At 60.9% G+C, this 23,080-nt stretch overlaps 2 protein-coding genes across 3 annotated transcripts; one reads left to right on the top strand and one right to left on the bottom strand.

Annotated features, from left to right (window-relative positions):
• Window positions 1–462: 462 nt before the first annotated feature.
• Window positions 463–16,912, top strand: COL2A1 (collagen type II alpha 1 chain; the record flags this gene model as incomplete). Its single annotated transcript, XM_039708520.1, has 52 exons — window positions 463–721; window positions 1,409–1,425; window positions 1,633–1,665; window positions 1,795–1,827; window positions 1,940–1,993; window positions 2,206–2,307; window positions 2,680–2,794; window positions 2,914–2,984; window positions 3,073–3,126; window positions 3,234–3,287; window positions 3,370–3,423; window positions 3,521–3,574; window positions 3,890–3,934; window positions 4,027–4,080; window positions 4,223–4,267; window positions 4,386–4,439; window positions 4,520–4,618; window positions 4,746–4,790; window positions 5,154–5,252; window positions 5,620–5,673; window positions 6,298–6,405; window positions 6,630–6,683; window positions 6,794–6,892; window positions 7,432–7,485; window positions 7,808–7,906; window positions 7,989–8,042; window positions 8,191–8,244; window positions 8,450–8,503; window positions 8,616–8,669; window positions 8,757–8,801; window positions 9,381–9,479; window positions 9,565–9,672; window positions 9,761–9,814; window positions 10,069–10,122; window positions 10,265–10,318; window positions 10,402–10,455; window positions 10,525–10,632; window positions 10,751–10,804; window positions 10,870–10,923; window positions 11,360–11,521; window positions 11,601–11,708; window positions 12,142–12,249; window positions 12,427–12,480; window positions 12,591–12,698; window positions 13,032–13,085; window positions 13,199–13,306; window positions 13,529–13,582; window positions 13,702–13,809; window positions 14,168–14,456; window positions 14,639–14,826; window positions 15,430–15,672; window positions 16,218–16,912. Coding segments are annotated over 52 exons (4,440 nt in total), but the record flags the coding sequence as incomplete, so codon positions are not given.
• Window positions 16,913–18,608: 1,696 nt separating this feature from the next.
• Window positions 18,609–22,145, bottom strand: TMEM106C (transmembrane protein 106C). 2 transcript variants are annotated; one of them, XM_039708495.1, is made up of 8 exons: window positions 22,087–22,145; window positions 21,262–21,515; window positions 21,102–21,165; window positions 20,595–20,754; window positions 20,374–20,514; window positions 20,181–20,230; window positions 19,879–19,932; window positions 18,609–19,546 (listed from the first exon to the last, which is right to left on the bottom strand). In XM_039708495.1, exons 2-8 carry the CDS (start codon window positions 21,452–21,454, stop codon window positions 19,435–19,437), a joined length of 774 nt encoding a protein of 257 aa, XP_039564429.1. In that variant the 5' UTR covers window positions 21,455–21,515; window positions 22,087–22,145; the 3' UTR covers window positions 18,609–19,434. The 2 variants fall into 2 exon arrangements, with proteins under 2 accessions (XP_039564429.1, XP_039564430.1); XM_039708496.1 differs by having other exon boundaries at window positions 22,060–22,093.
• Window positions 22,146–23,080: the final 935 nt, after the last annotated feature.

Raw genomic sequence — 23,080 nt, forward strand, 5'->3', positions numbered from 1 at the left:
GGGCGGGGGTGTCGCTACAGAGCCCGGTCCCCTTCGGGGGCTCAGAGCGGGGCTGGCAGTGCCACCACTGCCCGCTGGCTGTCCCCGCGCTGTCCCATCGCTCCCCACTCCCTGCGGGGTGCCGGGCCCCTTCGGCCTCCCCTTCCTCCCCTCCTCCTCCTCGTGCAGGACGGGGCTGGCAGTGCCACCCCCTGATCCGCGTGTCCCCGCGCTGTCCCCGCAGCCCAGGCTGGCAGCTGCCTGCAGGACGGGGCTGGCAGTGCCACCCCCTCCCTCCTGGCTGTCCCCGCGCTGTCCCCGAGCTGCCCCCCCCCCCACTGGGGGCTGCGGGGCCCTTTTGGCCTCCTCCTCCTCTTCCTCCTCCTCCTCCTCCTCCCGTGCTCACAGCCAGCCTGGCAGTGCCACCACCTTCCCCCGCGAGTGTCCCCGCGCTGTCCCCGCAGCCGAGGCTGGCAGTGCCACCACCTCCCCCGCGCTGTCCCCGCGCTGTCCCCACGCTGTCCCCGCGCTGTCCCCGCAGCCGAGGCTGGCAGCTGCCTGCAGGACGGGCACCGCTACAGTGACAAGGACGTGTGGAAGCCGGAGCCGTGCCGGATCTGCGTGTGCGACACGGGGACCGTGCTGTGCGACGAGATCATGTGCGAGGAGCTGCGGGACTGCCCCAGCCCCGAGATCCCCTTCGGAGAGTGCTGCCCCATTTGCCCCACCGAGCAGCCCAGCGGTTGTAATTTATTTATTTCCCTTCATTAGCGAGTTAATAAATAAATTACCCGGCCATGGATGGCGCCATCCATGCGGCAGCGCGGGGAAAAGGCAACTTCACCCCCCCCAAAAAAAAAACAAAAACGGGGGAAAATCGGCCCCAGGGGGAAAAATCATCGAGGTTTTTAGCCCTGGTTGAAAATTTGGAGGTTTTGGGGGGGTTTTAGACAGGAAAAAATGGGGGAAAGAATGGTGGGAGGGGATTGTGCACCCCCGGCAGAAGGGCTTTGGTGGAAATCCCCCGAAATTGTGGGGATGCACCCCAAAATGAATGGAAACCCTCCAGAAAGCCCCAACCGGGGTTCCCAGTCGTGGAATTTCACCCCAAAATGAAGGAAAACCCTAAACGCGCTTCCCCCAAACCTCCAAAACCCCCAAAGTTGCCTTTTTTTAACCCTTCCCTGCCCCATCTGGGGGGGTTAAAGGGTTGAGCACCCCCAAAAAGCCTCCAAACCCCCCAGGAAAAACCCCCTCGACCCCCTCGCTGCTGGCCCCGCTTTGGGGGAGCCCCCAGTGCCCCCCAGTTTGGCCCAACAGCCCGACCAGGACGGAGCCACCTCGTGTTGCCCCCACCCCGAATTCATGTGTCCCCCCACTAATTTATCTTTCTTTGTTTTTTTGTTTTTTGTTTTTGGGTCTCCTACAGGGAAGCCTGGCCCCAAGGTGAGTGAATCTGGGGGGCAATTGTTCTGAATTTTGGGGTGGTTTGGGGGGGCCTTCAGTGGGAATTTTGGGGCAGTTTCGGGGTCTCTGGGTTCATCCTTTGCTTTGCCTTGGGGGGCTTTTTGGGCGGTTTTGTGCTCATCCCCGGGGTTCAGAGAGAGGAATTTTGGGGCAGTTTTGAGGTCTCACCCTTTGCTTCTCTTGCAGGGACAGAAAGGTGAACCCGGTGACATCAAAGATGTGAGTGGGGGGGGGGGGGGGAGGAGACCCCAAAAAGGGGCTGAGGTGGGAGGAGCGGGCTTGGGAGACCCCAAAAAGGGGCTGGAATCCCCCCAGCCCTGATGTCCCCACCCTTTTGTGTCCCCGCAGGTCGTAGGACCCCGAGGACCCCCGGGCCCGCAGGTGGGAGCAGCTCCAGGCCGGGAAATCTCTGGAATTTTTGGGGGAGGGGGCTTTGGGAGAGCGGGGGAGGGGACTCCTGACCCCCCCTCCCCCACGCTGTTCCTCCCCCCAGGGCCCCGCAGGTGAGCAGGGACAGCGAGGGGACCGCGGCGAGAAGGGCGAGAAGGTGAGAGCGACCCCCAGACCCCTAAAACCCCTCCGGGAACCCCCCCAAATACCCCAAAATCCACTGCGAGCCTCCCAAAATCCTCTGTGAAAACCTGAAATCCTCATTAACAAACACAAAAAACCCCAAAAATCAACTGAGAACCCAAAAAAATCCGGGCTTTTTCTTTTTTTTTTTTTTTTTTTTCTTTTTTTTTTGTCCCCCCATCCCAGGGTGCCCCCGGCCCCCGGGGCAGGGATGGGGAGCCCGGAACCCCAGGAAATCCCGGCCCCCCCGGACCCCCCGGACCCCCGGGACCCCCCGGCCTGGGGGGGGTGAGTATCTGGCGGGAGGGGAGATGGCATTTTGGGGGGTTTGGGGGGAAATTGAGGAGATTTGGGGGGGGTTGAGGGGAATTTGGGTGGGTTTCATGGAACTCTGGTGGGAATCAAGGGGGATTTGGAGGGGATTTTGGGGGGGTTGAGGAGATTTGGGGGGGGTTGAGTGGGATTTGGGGGAGTTGAGGGAATTTGGGTGGCTTTTGAGGGAATTTGGGTGGGCTTTGAGGGAATTTGGGTGGGTTTTGAGTGCAGCATCAGGGATTTTGATGGGAATTGGGGGGGGTTTGATGGGAGCTGGGTTTTTCAGAGGGGAGTTTGGGTTTTTTTGGGGGTCTCCGGGGTGCTGAGCGCCCTTTCCCTTGGCAGAACTTTGCGGCTCAGATGGCGGGGGGCTTCGACGAGAAGGCTGGAGGGGCTCAGATGGGCGTCATGCAGGGACCCATGGTAGTGTCACCCCAAAATCCCCCTCACTTCCCCCCAGATTTCCATGAAACCCCCCCCGGATCCCCTCAATTCCCCCCAAATCTGCCTAACCCCCCTCCCCACCCCCTATTGCCCCCCTCCCCAAATTTCGGGCCGGCCGCTGCCACCCCCACTGATGTCCCTTGTCCCCGCAGGGTCCCCAAGGATTCCAAGGCAACCCCGGTGAGCCCGGCGAGCCCGGCGCTGCTGTGAGTGTCCCCACATGTCCCCAGAGCCCCCCAAGCCGGGCACTGCCAGCCCCCAGCCCGCTCACCGCCACCTCTTTGTCCTCTCCAGGGTCCAATGGGTCCCCGGGGACCTCCGGGACCTCCTGGCAAACCCGGCGACGACGTGAGTGACACTGGTGACATTCAGCCGCAGCGGCAGCCGGGCTGAGAAGGGACAAAAAGTGACATTTCTGTGTCCCCATCCCCACAAAAATCCCGTTTTCCCCGCAGGGCGAGACCGGCAAACCCGGGAAATCCGGCGAGCGCGGCCCCCCCGGCCCCCAGGTGAGGGTGGCACCGCCACAAAGCCACCGCTGTCCCCTCCCTGTCCCCTCCCTGTCCCCAGCTGACGCTTCGCTGCCCGCAGGGCGCTCGTGGCTTCCCCGGGACCCCCGGCCTGCCTGGAGTCAAAGGCCACCGGGTGAGTGCGTGTCCCCTCCCTGTCCCCGCGTGTCCCCCGTGTCCCCCGGGGCGGCTCGGTCATTGTCACACCCCCTCCCCCGTGTCGCTGTCCCCAGGGCTACCCCGGCCTGGACGGCGCCAAGGGAGAGGCGGGAGCGCCCGGAGCCAAGGTGAGAGGGGTGACAGTCCCTAGGGCTGGGGACAGTGGTGGGGGTGGCAGTCCCTGGGGTTGGGGACAATGGCAGGGGTGGCAGTCCCTGGGGTTGGGGACAATGAGAGGGGTGACAGTCCCTGGGGCTGGGGACAGTGGTGGGGGTGGCAGTCCCTGGGGTTGGGGACAATTCCCGGGGGGAGAGGGGTGGCAGTCCCTGGGGTGGTGCAGTGTCTGTCCCCGTGCCGGGCTGGCTGTCCCCTGGCCCTGGTGGCCGTCCCTGTGACACCACAGGACGTCCCCGCCCCGCTGTCACCCGTGTCCTTCCCCGCAGGGCGAGTCCGGCTCCCCGGGCGAGAACGGCTCCCCCGGCCCCATGGTGAGTGCGAGAGGGAAACTGAGGCGCGGCCGGGCGGGCTAGGCGAGGGCCAGCACCCGCCGGGCCTCACCTGTCCCCCTCTGTCCCCGCAGGGTCCCCGCGGGCTGCCCGGAGAGCGAGGACGCCCCGGCCCCTCGGGCGCTGCGGTGAGTGCGGTGTCACCCGCGGTGTCACCTGCCCTGTCACCTGCCGTGTCACCTGCGGCGCTGGTGGTACCCGGGGATGGCAGGGGGGATCTGTCCCCCGCCCCGGGGACCCCCCGTCACCCCCGGCACCGTCTCCCCCCAGGGCGCTCGTGGCAACGACGGCCTCCCGGGCCCGGCCGGACCCCCCGTAAGTCCAGGGGGGGATGGCGCGTCCCCCACCCTCGTGTCACCCCACCGAGGGGACAGCGGGGTCCCTCGAGGCCCCCCAGAGCCCGGGGAGACCCTCACGCTCCTCTCGCCCCCAGGGTCCCGTCGGCCCCGCAGGAGCCCCCGGCTTCCCCGGCGCCCCCGGCTCCAAGGTGAGGGGACAGGGACGGTGGTGGTGGGGACAGCAGGGTCCCGATGTCACCCCTGACTCTCTTGGTCACCTCCCCGCCAGGGTGAAGCGGGTCCCACTGGAGCGCGAGGACCCGAGGGTGCCCAGGGACCCCGCGGGGAGTCCGGGACCCCCGGCTCGCCCGGCCCCGCCGGCGCCCCCGTAAGTCCCCGTGTCCCCTGGCCCTGGTGGCTTTGTCCCCCCGCGTTGTCCCCTGAGCTGGGAGCGGCGAGGACAGGGCCGGATCCGGGGAAACTGAGGCACGGAGCTCAGCGAGGTCTGCTTGTAGGGGAACCCAGGGACCGACGGCATCCCCGGAGCGAAGGGATCGGCGGTGAGTGGGGACGGGACGGGGACGGGGACAGGGACGCGGATGGCTTGTCCCAGTGAGCCCTTGGCCGTGGGGACAGGGACTGGCCCGGGGTGAGGAGCAGGTGCCGGGGGCTGCGCTGGGATTTTGGGATATTTGGGTCCCCTGGGGGTCGTAGGGCACTCAGGGGCGGGGGACACTGGGGACAGAGAGGGTTGTGGGGACACTGGGGGGATGCTGGGGGGTATTCGGGGACACTGGGGCTGCAGGGGCAGGGTGGGATTTGAGCTGCTGGGGGACAGAAACTGCTGGCAGAGGGGGGACAGTGGGGACACTGGTGACACTGGGGGCCGCTGCGGGGTCCCTGACGTCCCCCGGTGTCCGCAGGGCGCTCCAGGCATCGCCGGCGCTCCAGGATTCCCCGGCCCCCGCGGCCCACCCGGACCCCAGGGAGCCACCGGCCCGCTGGGCCCCAAGGGACAGACGGTGAGAGACCCCCGGTGTCCCCCGGCCACGCCCGGGGACCGCGCCCGGACCACGCCCACCTAGGAGCGACTGGCCACGCCCCTTCATACTCTGGCCACGCCCTCTTCACGCCTTCCCCCTTTGGGTGTCACCCCTGGGTCACTCCCGGGTCACTCCCGGGTCACTCCCTGGTTACCCGGCCCTGAGCCCTCAGGGAACACTGGGGGTGGAAATTAGGATGGGATGGGATGGGATAATGGGGTGGGATAATGGGATGGGATTGATGGGATGGGATAATGGGGTGGGATGGGGACAAGGACCTGGAGCCCAGGCCAGGGAATGGGGGGGACAGCTGTGGGGACGCTGTGACACTGTCCCCCCTCCCCAGGGTGAGCCCGGCATCGCAGGATTCAAAGGCGAGCAGGGACCCAAGGGAGAGATGGTGAGTGGGGCTGGGGGACAGCGGAGCCCCTGGCCGGGGGTCCAGCCTGGCCCTCACTGGCCATGGAGTGCCCAGGCCCAGCCCTCATTGCTCAGCCCAGTGTCCATCCCACCCAGTGTCCACCCCAGTGTCCATCCCAATGTCCATCCCCATGTCCATCCCACCCAGTGTCCACCCCAGTGTCCATCCCAATGTCCATCCCCATGTCCATCCCACCCAGTGTCCATCCCAATGTCCACCCCAGTGCCCACCCCAGTGTCCATCCCAGTGCCCACCCCAGTGCCCACCTGCGTGCCCACCCCTGTGTCCATCCCCTCAGGCGCCTCCCGGGCCCTAACGAGCCGTTCCCCTAACGAGGCCCCTTGGGGCAGCGTCCCCCCCCCCGCACAGGGGGACAGTGGCCGGGGGACAGCGGGACAATGGCCGCAGTGTTCTGTGTCCCCCTCTTGGGGACATTCCCCCCTCGCCTCATTAACCACCATCAATGGGGCCCCGCCGAGCGCGGCGCCAGCGGGGACGGGGGGGACAGGGGGGACAGAGGAGACTCGTGGTTATGGATTTGTCCCCGGGGGCTCGGGGAGGGGATGAAGGCTCCTTGTGACCCCTTTTCCTCCTGGCCCTCAGGGCCCCGCAGGACCCCAGGGTGCCCCCGGACCGGCCGGGGAGGAAGGGAAGAGAGGAGCCCGCGGAGAACCCGGAGCTGCTGGACCTTTGGGGCCACCTGGAGAGAGGGTCTGTGCTGCCCTGGACCCCAAACACAGACCCTGATCCCCAAAAACTGACCCTGGCCCCAAAAAGATGACCCTGACCCCAAAAAACTGACTCTGATCCCAAAAAACTGACCCTGACCCCAAAAAAATCACCCTGATCCCAAAGAACCGACCCCAATCGCAAAAATCCTTCCCTCGACCCTAAAACCCTCCCCTGACTCCACAAATGCTCGTCTTCCCCCACAGGGAGCTCCCGGCAACCGCGGCTTCCCCGGGCAGGACGGGCTGGCCGGCCCCAAGGTGGGACTCTGGGGACACCGGGGGTGTCCTGGGGGTGACAACCCCCAAGTGACCCCAAATCCCCCCAAACCAAGCCCAAGTCGCCCAAACTGACCCCAAATCCCCCGCAGGGTGCCCCGGGCGAGCGTGGCCCTGCTGGCCTGGCCGGCCCCAAAGGAGCCACCGGCGACCCCGGACGCCCCGGAGAGCCCGGCCTGCCTGGAGCCAGGGTGAGGGACAGCAGGGACCCCAAAAACGGGGACAGGGGGGCACCTCCGGGGCCTGGGGGAGGGATGAGGGGCGTTGGGTTGGTTAAAGCACTCTTAGGGTCAGTCAGCCAATTTTGGGGGCGGTTAAGGTGGTTCTGGGGTCACTAACATGCTTTTAGGATTGGTAAGGGTGGTTTCGAGGGTGGTCAAGGTGCTTTTGGGGTCAATGAGGAGATTTTGGGGGTGGTTTAAGGAGATTTTGGGGGTTGATAAGATGCTCTTAGGGTTGTTCAAGGTGCTTTTAGGGTTGTTTAAGAGCTTTTGGGGTCACTAAGGTCCTTTTGGGGTTAGCCAAGATGCCCTTTGGCATTAAGACCTTTTCTGGTGTCTCGGCTCTCTTTGGTGCTAATTGAGAAACTTTGAGGTTAATTAAGACGCTCTCTGCTAATTCAGATGCTCTTGGGGATTCCCAAGGTGCATTTGGGGTTCCTTGCTCTTGGGGTCACCCCATGGCCATGGGGTCGTGCCCCCCACACCACAAACCCTTTTTGTCCCCACAGGGTCTCACAGGTCGCCCTGGGGACGCTGGGCCCCAAGGCAAAGTCGGCCCCACAGTGAGTGACACCCCACGAGGGGCTTGGGGTTGGGGTTGGTTTGGGCTTTGGGGTTGGTTTGGGGTTTGAGGTTGGGGTTGGTTGGGGTTTGGGTTTGGAGGTGGTTTGGGGTTGGGGTTGGTTTGGGGTTTGGGTTTGGGGGTGGTTTGGAGTTTGGGGGTGGTTTGGGGTGGTTTGGGGTTGGGGGTGGTTTGGGGTTTGAGGTTGGGAGTGGTTTGACATGGTTTGGAGTTTGGGTCTGCGGGTGGTTTGGGGTCGGGGATGTTTTGGAGTTGGGGTTTGGGGTGGGCTCCTGTCCCCCCTGACCCCGCTGTCCCCACAGGGTGCCCCTGGCGAGGACGGACGTCCCGGACCCCCCGGCCCGCAGGGGGCTCGGGGCCAGCCTGGCGTGATGGGGTTCCCTGGTCCCAAAGGTGCCAATGTGAGTAGGGACCATTTTTCCTCTAAAAATACCTGGGAATTCTCCCTGGGGCCGGGACTCCAAATCCCCCCTCCTTTTTTAGGGTGAGCCTGGAAAAGCTGGTGAAAAAGGACTTCCCGGAGCACCAGGGCTGAGGGTGAGGTTTTCTGTCACACAAACCCCAAAAATTCACCTTTTGGTGCCACTCCACCCTGAAAGCCCCCACAAGGGGAAACTGAGGCTCAGGAAGGTGGGGAATTGGATTTATGAGATTTGGGGCTCAGTAGGGTTTTCCATCTCCTCAGGGACTTCCTGGCAAGGACGGAGAGACTGGAGCCGCCGGACCCCCAGGACCTGCTGTGAGTGCAACGGGGCGAGCTCAGGACTGGGGCTAAAACCCCCAAATTTGGGCTAAAGCCCCTCTGGATCTGCTGGAGCATCCCAAACCCCACAAATTCCCAGCCCTTGTGGTGCTGGGGTTTGTGGGATCCCCAAAATCTTGGGGTGGGGGAAGTGTGAAATCCCAAAGGTTTTTGGGGTCCTTGAGCAGCATCCATCCCACAGGGCCCAGCAGGGGAGAGGGGAGAGCAAGGAGCCCCCGGCCCCTCCGGCTTCCAGGTGAGCACATGGCTTTGGGCTTTGGACTTTGGGCTTTGGGGTGTGGGGTGGTGCCACCCCAACCCCCAGGGTCTCGCTGTCACTGTTCTCACATGGCTCCTGCCCCCCCCAGGGACTGCCAGGGCCACCAGGTCCCCCCGGCGAGAGCGGCAAACCCGGAGATCAGGTGAGACACCCCAGTCCCCCCCGGTGGGTTCGGGATCCCCCAAATCCATCAGCTCTGACCCCAAACCCGTTTGTCCCCTTCCCACAGGGCGTTCCTGGAGAAGCTGGAGCCCCCGGGCTTGTGGGTCCCAGGGTAAGTGTCACTTGTCACGTGGGGGGGGTCACAGAGTGTCCCCAGCGGGGGGCTTTGAGGGGTCCCAGTGTCACCTGTCCTCGCAGCTCGGGGACGTATTCATCCCATGGGAACTTTGGGGGTCCCAGGGGGGCTTTGAGGGGTCCCAGTGTCACCTGTCCTCGCAGCTCGGGGACGTATTCATCCCATGGGAACTTTGGGGGTCCCAGGGGGGCTTTGAGGGGTCCCAGTGTCACCTGTCCTCGCAGCTCGGGGACGTGTTCCTCCCATGGGGACTTTGGGGGTCCCAGGGCCACCAGATCCGTGCTGGTTCTGCCCCCATCCCAGTCCTTCCATGGGACAGTGCCCTGCCCATGCCTGGTGCCACCCTTTTGGGTGTCCCCGTGTCCCTGCTGGGCTGTCCTCGTGTCCCTGCTGGGCTGTCCTGTGTCCCTCTGAGCTGTCCCCTGTCCCTCTGAGCTGTCCTGTGTCCCTCTGAGCTGTCCCCTGTCCCTCTGAGCTGTCCCCGTGTCCCTCTGAGCTGTCCCCTGTCCCCTCTGAGCTGTCCCCGTGTCCCTCTGAGCTGTCCCCTGTCCGCAGGGCGAGCGCGGTTTCCCCGGCGAGCGCGGCTCTCCTGGCGCCCAGGGCCTGCAGGGTCCCCGCGGCCTCCCCGGCACGCCCGGCACCGACGGACCCAAGGTGGGTGACACGGGGGGACAGCGCCGGCGGCGGTGCCACCGCGGGGGGTGACACCCCAATCCATAACGTCCCCTTGCTGCTTTAGGGTGCCACCGGCCCCGCCGGCCCCAACGGCGCCCAGGGGCCCCCGGGGCTGCAGGGGATGCCCGGGGAGAGAGGAGCCGCTGGCATCGCCGGTCCCAAGGGGGACAGGGTGAGTGACGGTGACGTGGGGGTCGCGGGGTGCCGCCCGTGCCACCAGGGCTCAGCTGGGCTCACGCTGGCCCTGTCCCACCCCACAGGGAGACGTTGGAGAGAAGGGACCCGAGGGAGCGCCTGGAAAGGACGGAGCTCGAGTGAGTGGAACGGGGACGGGGCGGGAGGGGGCCACTCAAGGACACTCCTGGTGGCCAACCAAGGATCCCCTTGGCAGCCAGCCAGGGACACTCATGGTGGCCAGCCAGGAGCACTCATGGTGGCCAGCCAGGGATGCCCTTGGTGGCCAGCCAGGGACACTCCTGGTGGCCTCCTCACGGTGGTTGGTGAGGGATGTCCACGGTGGCTACCCAGGGCCTCCCCCGTGGCCTCACTGTCCCCTCTGTCCCCACAGGGTCTGACCGGTCCCATCGGCCCCCCCGGCCCCGCTGGCCCCAACGGCGAGAAGGTGAGACCGGGGTGACCCCGCCAGTGCTCCCACGGGGCAGATCCCGCCCGACCCCCGGGGCAGACCCCACCCGACCCCCGGGGCGGCCCCGCGCTGCCCCACCCGACCCATCCATTCCCCACATCTTTCCCCTCCTTCTCAGGGCGAGTCCGGCCCCCCCGGCCCATCCGGAGCTGCCGGTGCCCGCGGTGCCCCCGTAAGTGCCACCTGTCCCCCCTCTGGTGCTGGCAGTGCCACATTTGCCCCATTCCCTTGATTTCCACCCCGTTTCCTCCACAGGGAGAGCGCGGAGAGCCCGGAGCCCCCGGCCCTGCCGGATTCGCCGGCCCCCCGGTGAGTTCTGTCCCCAGTCCCTCCCAGTGTCCCCAGTGCCGCTGACCGCTGACCACGGCTCTTTCCCAGGGCGCCGATGGCCAGCCTGGAGCCAAGGGCGAGCAGGGGGAGCCCGGCCAGAAGGGTGACGCCGGAGCCCCTGGGCCTCAGGGTCCCTCCGGGGCTCCTGGACCGCAGGTGGGTGCAGCCGAGACGCCCAAAACTGGGGCTGAGCCCTTGTGGGGGTCCCCCATCCCTGGAATTCCGGGAATCCGCAGGTCCTGACTGTCCTGATCGGTTTTCTGCCTCTTCACAGGGTCCCACAGGTGTCACCGGTCCCAAAGGAGCCCGGGGTGCCCAGGGACCCCCGGTGAGTGGGGGGGAGGGGAGGGGGGGGAGGGCCCGGGTCTGACCCCCTCTCGTCTTTGTCCCCAGGGAGCCACCGGATTCCCCGGAGCCGCCGGACGTGTTGGACCCCCCGGTCCCAATGTGAGTTGGGGGCAACTGGGGTCACTGGGGGGGGAACTGGGGTCATTGCGGGGAAGCTGAGGTCACTGGGAGCAGCAGGATCACTTGGAAAGGTCTGGGATCGCTCAGGACAGTTGGGATCACTGGGGAAAAACCAGGATCGTGTGGGAACAGCTCATTTTGGGACAGCTCTGGGATCAGTCGGGCCAGTCAGATCAGCCAGGATCGGTGACCCCCAGCTTCGGGGGCCGGGCAGCTCCCCACGATGTCCCCAAACCTAAGCCACACCCGGGTGCCACCACCCACCCCTTCCCACGGGACATCCCCAGTGCTCCCCAGTTCCCGAGTAGCCAGGACTGGGATCAGGAACGGCCGGGAATGGGATCAGGCACTGCTCAGGGACGGATCAGGAATATGGAAAGCCCCCCTGTAACCCCGATCTCTCTGTCTCCTGCAGGGTAACCCCGGCCCGCCCGGGCCCCCCGGCTCCGCGGGCAAGGACGGCCCCAAGGGCTCTCGGGGCGACGCGGGACCCCCGGGCCGAGCGGGGGACCCGGGGCTGCAGGGCCCCGCCGGCCCCCCCGGCGAGAAGGGCGAGCCCGGCGAGGACGGCCCCGCGGTATTTGGGATTTGGGGACACCACCCCCGGACCCCCCGCCCGCCCCCGAGCGGCGCTGAGCCCCTCTGTGTCCCCGCAGGGCCCGGACGGTCCCCCCGGTCCCCAGGGGCTGGCAGGACAGCGCGGCATCGTGGGGCTGCCGGGGCAGCGCGGCGAGCGCGGATTCCCGGGGCTGCCCGGACCCTCGGTGAGCAAAGCCCTAAAAAACTCCCAAAAAAACACCAAAAAGCAGAAAAATTCCAAAGTCTGGGAAGAAATGGGAGTCATCAGAGGCAATTTCATGGCGTGGAGGATTTCGGGAGGGTGGGAGTGGTGGAGGCTGCTCATCCCCATCCCGGTGCTTTTGGGATCGCAGCTCTTTCTGTACCAAAAAAACGTCCCAAAATCTCCCAAGGTTTTCCCCCACTGACACGGCCACGCACCCGACCAGGGGGATGCATTTTCCATACAAATTTTTATCTTTTCCCCCCGGGAATTTGTGCCTCCCGAGCTCTGGAGAAAGTTTGTGGCCGAGGAGGATTTGAATTCCCCCATCTCTCCTGATTCCCTGCTGCTCTCCTGCCTTCAATCCGCCCAGACTAACTCATGGTGGGGGGCGGGGGGGTTCCTGTTTTTTTTAGGGAGAGCCTGGAAAACAGGGAGCACCTGGATCTGCTGGTGACCGGGGACCCCCCGGGCCTGTGGGACCCCCCGGGCTGACAGGGCCAGCTGGAGAGCCCGGCAGGGAGGTAGGAAACTTAGGAAAGTCTGGAATATCCAGGATAGATCCTTGGCTGATCCTGCCAGAGACAGCCTTAAGGTTGATTTTGGAAAATCCCGGCACATTTTCACTGCAGGATTTTGCCTGGAAAAAGGAGTTTTCCCTCCATCCCAAAGGCAAAAGCTGAATTCCTTCTCTTTCCCAGGGAAATCCCGGCTCTGATGGACCCCCGGGCAGGGATGGGGCAGCAGGAGTGAAGGTGAGCTCATCCCGGATTTCTCAAGCAGCGGAATCCCTGGGAATTCCCGTTATGCCTGTGCTCGCCCCCATCCCAGAGCTGGAATTCCTGACCCCATTCCCTGTTCCCAGGGTGATCGTGGCGAGACTGGCCCCGTGGGTGCTCCCGGTGCTCCCGGCGCTCCCGGCGCTCCGGGCCCTGTGGGACCCACTGGAAAACAGGGAGACAGGGGAGAGACGGTGAGTGGGACATGCCGGGATGTGGGGAGATGGGAATTACTGGGAATCACCCCAAATCCGAGGCATGGAGCTGTCTGGGATCATCTGGGAACAGCACCAGGAGCAGCTCTGAGCGACTTCCTGAGGATTCCTGGGAGCCTGGTTTGGGATCTGCCTGGGAGCTCCAGGAGCTGGAACTGGGAATGAGCTGGGGACGCCAGGAGATAAAACTGGGAATATCTGCAGTGCACTGGGCAGCTGGGAACACTCAATCCCACACCCCACATTCCCACACCTCAAATCCCAAATCCCATTCCTGCTGGTTTTGACTCCCTTCCTTTCTCCCTCCTGCAGGGTGCTCAGGGTCCCATGGGTCCCTCCGGCCCCGCTGGCGCCCGGGGGATGCCGGTGAGTGAGTCCCACCCGGAATTGTGGAATTCCTGGGATCTCAGCTTGGGATCGCAGTTTGGCAGCCTGGTTTGGGGTCACCCCCCTCCTGACGTGCGGTGTCCCCCTTGCAGGGTCCCCAGGGGCCGCGCGGTGACAAAGGCGAGGCGGGCGAGGCTGGAGAGCGCGGCCTGAAGGGGCACCGGGGCTTCACCGGCCTCCAGGGGCTGCCCGGGCCCCCCGTAAGTGCTGGGACTGGGGACCCCCCATAGGTCCCAAATCCCTTATCCCACACCCCAAATCCTACACCCCAAATCCCACATCCCACACCTCAAATCCCACACCCCAAATCCCATATCCCACACCCCACACCTCGTACCCCACATCCCAAATCCCACATCCTATGTCCCAAATCCCACATCCCCCATGGGATCCCAAATTCTCCATCCTCCCATCCTTCCCAGGGTCCTTCTGGAGACCAGGGCGCTGCCGGGCCCGCGGGTCCCTCCGGGCCCAGGGTAAGTCCTGGAATTTTGGGCGAAAAAGGGGGAAAGGAGGCACCCCTGGACAGGTGTCACGCCTGGGGGTGGCAGCCCCATCCCTGCTGTGCCCTGAGCCCTTTTTTGGGGTTTTTCAGGGTCCCCCCGGCCCTGTGGGCCCTTCAGGCAAGGACGGCTCCAATGGGATGCCCGGACCCATCGGCCCCCCCGGACCCCGCGGGAGGAGCGGCGAGCCCGGCCCGGCGGTGAGAGAGGATCTGGGAGGGGAGGGATCCAGGAGGGGAGAGATCCAGCTGGGGAGAGGGGATGCGGGGGTGGAGAGATCCTGCGGGGGAGAGAGGATGCAGGAGGGGTGCGATCCAGGAGGGGAGAGGGGATCCAGGAGGGGAAGAGAGAATCCAGGAGGGGAGGGATCCAGCTGGGGAAGGGATCCTGCGAGGGAGGGATCCTGTGGAGCACAGAGAGATTCAGCAGGACAGAGGGATCCTGTGGAGCACAGAAGATTCAGCAGGACAGAGGGATCCTGTGGAGCACAGAGGATTCAGCAGGCAGTGGGATCCAAGCCCCGGCCGGTCACCCCATGACCTCTCGTCCCTCCCGCAGGGTCCCCCCGGGAACCCCGGCCCGCCCGGCCCCCCCGGGCCCCCCGGCACTGGCATTGACATGTCGGCGTTCGCGGGGCTGGGGCAGCCCGAGAAGGGCCCCGACCCCGGGCGCTACATGCGGGCAGACGAGGCGGCGCCGGGGCTGCGGCCGCACGACGCCGAGGTGGACGCCACCCTCAAGGCCCTCAACAACCAGATCGAGAGCATCCGCAGCCCCGAGGGCTCCCGCAAGAACCCGGCCAGGACCTGCCGAGACATCAAACTCTGCCACCCCGACTGGAAGAGCGGTGAGAGAGAGGCTCCAGCCCTGTGTCCGTCCTTGTGTCCGTCCCTGTGTCCATATCTGCCTCCATCCCTGTGTCCTCCTCTTCCTCCTTGTCCCCTGAACCCCCCGCCCGGACACCAAGGACCGTGCTGCCACCTCGCTGACCCCACCACGGGTCACTCACGCTGTGCCCTCCGTCCACAGGCGATTACTGGATCGACCCCAACCAGGGCTGCACCCTGGACGCCATCAAGGTCTTCTGCAACATGGCCACGGGGGAGACGTGCGTGTACCCCAGCCCCGGCAGCATCCCCAGGAAGAACTGGTGGAGCAGCAAGGCCAAGGAGAAGAAGCACGTCTGGTTCGCCGAGACCATCAACGGCGGCTTCCACGTGGGTGTCCGGGATGGGCGTGGAGAACAAACGGGGAGGAGGGCTGGGCGTGGAGTTCCACAGGAAAGTTGGGGCTGATGTCCTTCCTGGGGGTGAAATTGTTGGTGGATCTATCAGATACTGGGTGATTTGAGGATTATATAGAGCTCCTGGAACTGATGTCCATCCTGGGGGGGGAATTGGTGGTTGTTAGATCAGAAATGGTTGATTTAGGGGATTTTACTGAAAGTTTAATGTCCCTCCTCGGGGTGAAATAGGTAATGTTTGGAACAGAACTGATTGATCCAGAGGACTTTATGGAAATCCTGCAGCGGTGTCCTTCTTTAGGGTAAAATTGATGGGGTTTGGATCAGATATTGGTGGATTTAGGGATTTCATGGACAACTTGGAGCGATGTCCTTCCTTGAGGTGAAATTGATGGGTTTTGTACCAGAACCAGTTGATTTAGAGACTTTCATGGAAATCTTTACATCAGGCCATGACAGCTACACCCCTCTGGGAAAGCAGACTCTGGAAATTCCTTGAAATCCCCCCCAAAAAAGCCGGAAATCCCCCCAAAAAAACCCCAAAAAAGCCGTCTGAAAGCCTCCCTCCTCCCCGCAGTTCAGCTACGGCTCTGAGGACCTGGCGCCCAACACGGCCAACATCCAGATGACCTTCCTGAGGCTGCTGTCCACCGAGGGCTCCCAGAACGTCACCTACCACTGCCGCAACAGCGTGGCCTACCTGGACGAGGAGTCGGGCAGCCTGAGGAAGGCTCTGCTCATCCAGGGCTCCAACGACGTGGAGATCCGCGCCGAGGGCAACAGCAGGTTCACCTACAGCGTGCTGGAGGATGGCTGCACGGTGCGTGCCGGGCAGGGAGGGCGGAAATCGGGGCAGGATCCCTAAATCCTGGGGTTCACCGGGTTGGGAGGAAGCTGGAGCGAGCTGTGAGGTGACAGCGTGTCACCAAGGGCCACCAGCCTGTGAGGTGACAGCAGCGTGTCACCGCGGCCAGGATTTGGGTAACGCCTCCAGCTGGCCGTGGTGCTCCAGGGATGGGGACTCCAAACCCCATTTCCCAACATTTTTCCCCCAGAAACACTCTGAGAAACGTGGCCCTTCTGGGTTTAGCAATGAAATGGGGCTCAAACTGAGATTGAGAAGGTTCTAGAAGATTAAATAACCCCATTTTCCTGATGCTAGCAATAAATTTGGGCCCAAACTGAGAGCTGGAAGGTTCTGGAGGATTAAATAACCCCATTTTTACCCATTTTTCCCCTAGAAACACACTAAGAAGCGGGGCCCCTCTATGCCTGATGACAAATTGGGGAACAAACTGCGATTTGAAGGGTTTGGCGGGGATATAACAGATTAAATAACCCCGTTTTTGCCCGTTTTTCCCTCAGAAACACACCGGGAAGTGGGGCAGGACTGTCATCGAGTACCGCTCGCAGAAGACCTCGCGCCTGCCCATCGTGGACATTGCACCTATGGACATTGGGGGGCCCGAGCAGGAGTTTGGGGTCGACCTCGGCCCCGTCTGCTTCTTGTAAAAAAAAAAAGGATTTTTTTGGCGTGGTTGTTTGTTTTTGGTTGTCGTGGTTTTTGTTTGTTGGTTTGGTTTTTGTTTTTTTTAAAAAGCCCAGCCCGATTCCTTAAAAAAAGAAAAAAACCACAAAAAACGGGATCCACCCCAAAAAGGAGCTGCACTGAAAGGGCTCACCCCGAATCAGGGAGCAACCACCTCATCCCAACACCAGAATCAAAGGAAAAACCCGTTAATATTTATTTATTCTCTTCCTGGAAGACCTGTTTTTGAGGTCAGGTGGAGGTGGAAATGCCAGTGATCCCTTTTTCCCTGAAAAAAAATGGGATTTCACCAATCCAGGTATCAAAAATCCCCTCCTCACCCCATATTTTCCCCTTTCCCCCCAGCAGGAGTGTTCATGTATAATATGAGTTTAAAAACACACAAAAAAATCAAAAAATGGTGCTATTCTTGTAAACAAGTCTGTATTTTTTAACATCTGTTGGTATAAAATGAAAAAAAAATCTAAAAAAAAAAAACTTTTGGTCAAAAGTAAAAGTTGAGTTGAGTTTCTTTTTTTTGGGTGTGTTTGCAGTAATTCAAATATTTCCTCCCCATTTCAACCACTATAAAGTTCTTCAAGTTGGGGAAAAAATCCCATTGAAATCCTCATTTTGGGTAAAACCTGCACATTTTTTGGCTTGGGATACTTCAAACTAAGGGGGAAGAGTAGGGGCAAAATCCCCCCCAAAAAGCAAAAAAAAAAAAAAAAAAAAAAAAAAGGGAAAAATTTGAAAGTGAAAAATTTTGAAGTAGAAACACTTGGAAAAGCAGGAAGTTTAATTGTGGAATTCTTTTCCCATAATGAGGATTGGGACAATCCTGTCACCTGGGTGAGGGGAGGCTGTCCCCTCCTCCCCATGAATTTTATCCTGTTTTTTACCCACAAAAAAACCTTTTTGGGGCTGTTTTGCAGCACTGGAAGTAGGAGACTCCCCTCTTGCTGTGCCACAAAAAATCCCACATGGAAATTCCTCTCCTCACCAGGCTGTTCATTACAGGCAAAAAGCTCAGAAATGGGATTTTTTTAATGATCTTGACAAAAATCAGCCCAGTGACCCCGAAGAGCCCCAAACCTGCTCAGATCTCTCCTGCAAGAGGCCCCAGGCAGCTCCTGGGTGAGGAATTCCTGAGTTTCACCCCAATTCTTTTGGGTCAAAACTCCTCTTTTTGCCTCTGTGGATGGCAGAGGCATCTCTCCTTTGCTTGGAGAAATTATAACTGGAAAATATTTTTTAAAAACAGCTTTTAAAAAAGCCATTTTGGGGCAGAATTCAAGTTTCAAACCCTCCCAGCTTCAAGTACAGCAGCTGCCAGTTGTGGCCAAGCACCAAAACATTGGCAGGGGAAATTCATTAAGGAGGATTGGGGGATTAAAGAGGATTTTCCACCCAAAAGTGCCCTTTGAGACGCTCTCCTAATGATGGGGGCTCTGCACCAAGGGTTTGGGGTCAAATCTTTCCCCTCCTGGTGCAGCCAAGCAGCAAATTTGGGGGTCCCTCCTGGGGGCAGCCCCCCCAAAAAACCCTCCATGATCCTTGGAAAAGTAGGGTGGGGCTGGGGGTAAAGAGGGGGAAAGGGAATGTGGGGAGACCCCCAGAAAATCAGGATTAAACCCAGCCAGGAGGGGAAGAAAATTGAGAAAAAATCAAAGTTTGAGATTTCTCCCTTAAAAAAACAAAACAAAACAAAAAAAAACTTGGTGGGAATTGGTCACCAGGGAAGGAGGTTGGGATTGGAATTCTGGGCACTGGGCCCAGTTGGGAATGGGCACCTGGTTTTTTCCCCCTCATTTTCCCCCAAAAAATCCTGGGAAGGGCTGGGAAAAATGGGGTTTTTCAGCTGGAGGAGGAAAGGCTCCAGGGTGACCTTTCAGGAGAGCTGGGGACAGATTTGGGATAAAGGACAGAGGGAAGGACATGGGGAGTGGCTTCCCACTGGGATCTGGAGGTTTGGGTGGGATTTTGGGAAGGAATTCCTCCCTGTGAGGGCAGGGAGGCCCCGGGATGGAATTCCCAGAAGATTCCCCATCCCTGGGGATGAGTTTTAGCATCCTCCCCAACCCACGCTGGGATTCTGTGGAAATCCATCAGCAAAACAGGGATTTTTTTTTTTTTGCAAAAAACACCACAAGAACAATGGATTTAGGACAAAACCAGAGCTTTTCTTAAAAAAAAAAAAAAAAAAAAAAAAGGACAGCACACAGAAAGATCCAAATCAGGTTTAATGAAGAATTCAGCCCTACAAATGCTGCAGGGGCAGGAATCTCCTGCTGGAAAAGGGAGCAAAGTGTGGATTTTGTGCCACTGTCACCCAAAAATCCAGTAATTTTTCCACTGAGGAAGAATCCCCTCACATGTAGCTGTGTCTGGTTCCCGAATCCCACGGGAAAGGAGGGCTGAAATTCCAGAAAAAAACTCCCAAAAAGGGGCAAAATGCCAAAGGGCTGCGGGGGCCGAGCTGGCAGCTGGATTTTGCTGGCAGGAATGTCCAGCTCCCGGCAGGGAGGCCTTGGAATCCCAGCCTCCCACAGAACCCCCTCCAATCCCTGCTGCTTTGGGAAGTGGAGCACAAAAAGCAGCAAATTCCCGAATTTCAAACCCCAGGGAAGAGCCTCTGGATGCCAACGGGGTCGGAGCCGCAGGGGAAAAATGAGGGAGAAGTTTATTCCAAAGGTTTGGGTTCCTTTGCCTCCTTCCAGGTGAAACAGAGGCTCATTCCGGGTGGGAACTGTCCCTTTTTTGGGGTCCTGAGGTGCTGCCATATTGAGCAGGAAAACAAACTCATTTCCACCGAGAAAAAATAAACTCATTTACTCTCAAAAATCAAATCCATTTGCCCCAAAACACCCTGCCGGTGCCAAGCTTCCAGAACAGGTGCAAACCACTGGAAATCTCTGGCATTCCAGCCCTCAATTGAGCAGGGAAAGTTCCCGATTCTGTGGCAGAAAGCAAACCCCGGCGGGTTTGTCCCCGCAGAGCCACTCACGGTCCCCCTGCCGTCGGTCGGAGGTGGCTGCGGCTGCCTCGCTGCCCTCAGGGTGCTCCCCGCGCCGGGGCCGAGGAGTTGGAGCTGCAGTCCAGGTAGTGGAAGGTCTCCAGGGCGCTCTGGGCGCTGTGGCCGATGTAGGAGAGCTTCACCGAGGTCCTGGCAGGGCAAAGGGACACCCTGGCAGGTTGGTGCTCATCACACCACTCTTCTTTTCCTCAAAAAAAAAAAAACCTCCCAGATTCCTGTGGGTTTTGGTGAAAAGGTGGGGACTGCAGCCTCTGCAGGGAGCTGTGCTACACTCCGTATTTACCCCCTTGGGCTGGGTTAAAACCTGAGCCTGAGGTGGGATCTGGGGAAAAATCCAAGCAGGATTTTCTTCCTGGAGCTGAAATCCCTGGCTGGAATTCCCTTGGGATTCAGGAACCACAGAACAGAATCTTTAAGGTGGGAAAAGAGCTCCAAGAACCCAAAGCAGGAGCGGCACCCACCTCATGAGGATCACGATGTTGTGGACCTTCACCTTGGGCAAAGTGCAGAAAAAACTGGAAAAGATCAAGGAAACTGGTCAGCAAGTGAGAAACTTAAGGAATTTGGGGATTTTTGGTAGCTCCTGCTGGTATTTTTCACTTTGGTGCTAACAAAACCATCTCGCAGCACCTTGAGAAAATTCCTGGCAAAGGAATTGAGCAGGAAAAGTGAGTGTTTTCCAGATTAATTTCCCAAATTTTAATCAAAGCAGCTCCACCCCTCTCCCTTCCCAGGTTATCTCCAAGGAGCAGTAAATCCTTACTACACATAGGACAGGGATCCACCCAGCTCTGCCTTCACGGTGAAATTCACCTGCAACAGAGCGGAAAAATCAGATTTCAGTGCAGCTCCATCACCCTTCAACCCCATTTCTGAGGGAGTGGACAGAGCAAAAGCAGCTGTGTCCCCCGGGCACTGCAGCCACGAGGTGAACTCGCAGGACTCCCAGTCTTTACCAGTTTGTCCCTCAGGGGCTGGATGCTGGAGACGTTGGTGAGCTGCTGGCTGCCCACCACGGTGTTCATGTACTGCACCTGGCTGCTCAGGCTGCTCACTGACACCGAGTAGAAGTTGGAATTCCTGATCCTCAGCGTGGCCTGGAGGGAACAAAAACAACCCTGACCTTGCTGGCTGGTTCCCCTGGGGATTTGTTTTCCCAAATCCATGGAAACTTTACCGTGATGGCCAGGAGGACGGCGGAGTTTTTCCTGTCAAACCACACCTGGACCACTTTGATGCCATCGTCGTTCACCAGCACAGAGTGGGGGAACACGAAGAAAACCCCCAGGCCAGACAGCAGCAGGCAGAGCAGCACTGAGAGCAGCACATAGAGTTTCCTGGGGAAAACCAAAAAAAATTAAATTCTTCACCTCTTCTGCAAGATTCAGATCCTAAAAAACCCCACGCCCTGTTTGGTTTCCTTGGAAGAGGCACCCAAGAGCTGCTGTCACATTTTTAATGTCAAAATGGCTCAAAATCCTCCCTTTGCACATTTGGGGCTGGGTAATGAGCAACCAAAACAGCATTTTGGGGTCTTTTTGCAATTGCTCCCAAACTTCAGTGAGGGGATGGAAGGTGGGGGTGGGACTGTGGTGCCCATGGTAGAAATATTTAAAATCACACTTTAAATCTTTTTTTTTGGGTGAAAACAACCCCTAAAGCAATAAAAGAACCCCTTCCTTACGTTCTCTGAGGACGAAGCCGTTGGTCGCTGTAGGGGATCAGAGCCACCAACTCGTTCACCTGCTCTGGGAAGCAAAATGGGAATGACACATAAAAAAGTGACCTTTTCTTGCTGTTTAGAGCTGGCTTTTGGGGTGTTTACGCCCCAGGGGAACAGCCACCTGTGGGGATGCAGCCGGTGCCTTGGCAGGTGGGACAGGTGACGCTGTCCTGGCCCGTGAATTCCATGTAGGGAATCTTGGCCCCGTCCTGCACGGGCTCCCGGCTGGCCGGTGCATCCTCATCCTCCTCATCCTCGCCGCTCCTGCGGCTCGGGGCGGTGCTGACGGCAGACAGGGAGCGCACGGAGCCCATGGTGGCGGCTGATGGGGACGGCTGTGTCACCGGCGAGAGGCGGCAGCAGCAGCTCTGGGCTCTTAAAGGGGGTTTAAGCCATTTCTAAGCTGCAGTGCCCCGCTCAGGGGTCCCAAAGCCACCACAGTGTCCCTGTCTACAAAGGGCATCCTTGGAGAAAGAGACACCTCGATGGGCTCCATGGCCAGCCGCCCAAAACCCAGCACGCCCCAGGGCTCCCCCTCCTCCACCGAGAGCAGCCCCCTCCCCAAGACACAGCCCCGGGGCTCGCCCGCGTCCCCTCAGGAGCAGCCCAGAGCCCCCGAGACCCCACGAGAGGAACAGGCCCTGCTATGGACCCCACCTCAGAGACTCAAGGGCCCCCTCCCTCAAGGACCGCCCTTTGAAGACCCCCTCTCTGAGACCCCCTCCCTCAGGAACTTCTCCTTCACAGCTCCCCACCCTGAGAGACGGAGCCCCCCCCTCAGAGACCCCCTCATGCTCAAGGTCCCCCTCCCTCAAGAGCCGCCCTTTGAAGACCCCCCTCTCTCAGAGACCCCCTCCCTCAGGAACTTGCCCTTCACAGACCCCCACCCTGAGACAGGAGCCCCCCCCTCACAGACCACCCTGTCCGGACGCGCCCCCTCACAGACCCCTTCCCTCAGCGCTCTCCGCCAGGGGGCGCCCCTCTCCCGCCGCCGCCGCAGCCCCGCCCCCGTTCCCGCGCGCAGCCGCCGTCGCTATGGCAACTGCGCCGCCCGGGGGCGGGCGGGGGCTCACCGTGACCCCGCCCATTCCTCATCATGCGGGATGGGCGGGGTTGCTTAAACCACGCCCATCCGCTGTGGGTGTACGTCACAATGGAGGGCGGGGTTTACCGAGCCACGCCCCGTCATTTCACCCCAAGCGCACGCGCCAATTATCGAGGGGGGTAGTGGCCACACCCTTAATTTGCATGCGAGAGGTGTGGTCAGAATCGCGCACGCGCAAAAGCAATGCCTGGGTCCGGTTGGGCGTGGCAGGGCGGGGCAGGGCGGGGCCGTGACGTAAATCGCGCGCGTGCGCGCAGCGGAAGCGTTCTGCCCGTAGCGCGCATGCGCGGGGATGGAGGCGGGGGGAGGCTGGAACCAGTACGGAGCTGACGAGCCCCAGTTTGGGGATCCCTGTCCCAGTACGAGCCCCGTCACACCAGTACAGACTGGAGCCACACCAGTGCGACAGCCCTGCTCCCAGCACGGAGCGGCCCCACCCCGGTACCGAGCGGTCCCGAGCGGTGCGGGCCCGCCTGTCCCGGTACGGAGCGGTCCGAGTCCCCCGGCCCGGGCCCCCTGTCCCGGTCCAGCCCAGCAACACCTCCAGCCCCCCTCAGCTTCTGGGGGTGATGCCCCCAGGCCGTTCCCTCCCCGCTCCCGGGTCCGTTTTCCTTCAATAAATTCCCTCCCGTGGGACTTTTTCCCACCACGCCCGAGAGAAAACCGATGGAAAACGAAATCCCTCCCTCTGCCAACCACCCAAACCATCGACATAAAATTCACGGCGAATTTAAAATATTTTGCGAGCTCCAGAGGCAGCGCCTGCCCGGCCGCAGCAGCCGTATCCCATGGAAATTTTCTGGATCATTTCTCCTCTCCTTCCCAGGAGCGAAAA

This window comes from Passer montanus, unplaced genomic scaffold (assembly GCF_014805655.1).
Source record: "Passer montanus isolate IOZ18808 unplaced genomic scaffold, ASM1480565v1 scaffold204, whole genome shotgun sequence".
Taxonomy (NCBI): domain Eukaryota; kingdom Metazoa; phylum Chordata; class Aves; order Passeriformes; family Passeridae; genus Passer; species Passer montanus.

Excerpts from the sequence above, each read along its gene's own strand:
- TMEM106C (XM_039708495.1), bottom strand. The coding sequence starts at position 21,454 with ATGGGCTCCGTGCGCTCCCTGTCTGCCGTCAGCACCGCCCCGAGCCGC. Across the intron at positions 21,166-21,261 it reads CACCGGCTGCATCCCCACAG|AGCAGGTGAACGAGTTGGTG; the intron begins GTGGCTGTTCCC and ends TTTGCTTCCCAG. Across the intron at positions 20,231-20,373 it reads AGCCCCTGAGGGACAAACTG|GTGAATTTCACCGTGAAGGC; the intron begins GTAAAGACTGGG and ends GCTCTGTTGCAG.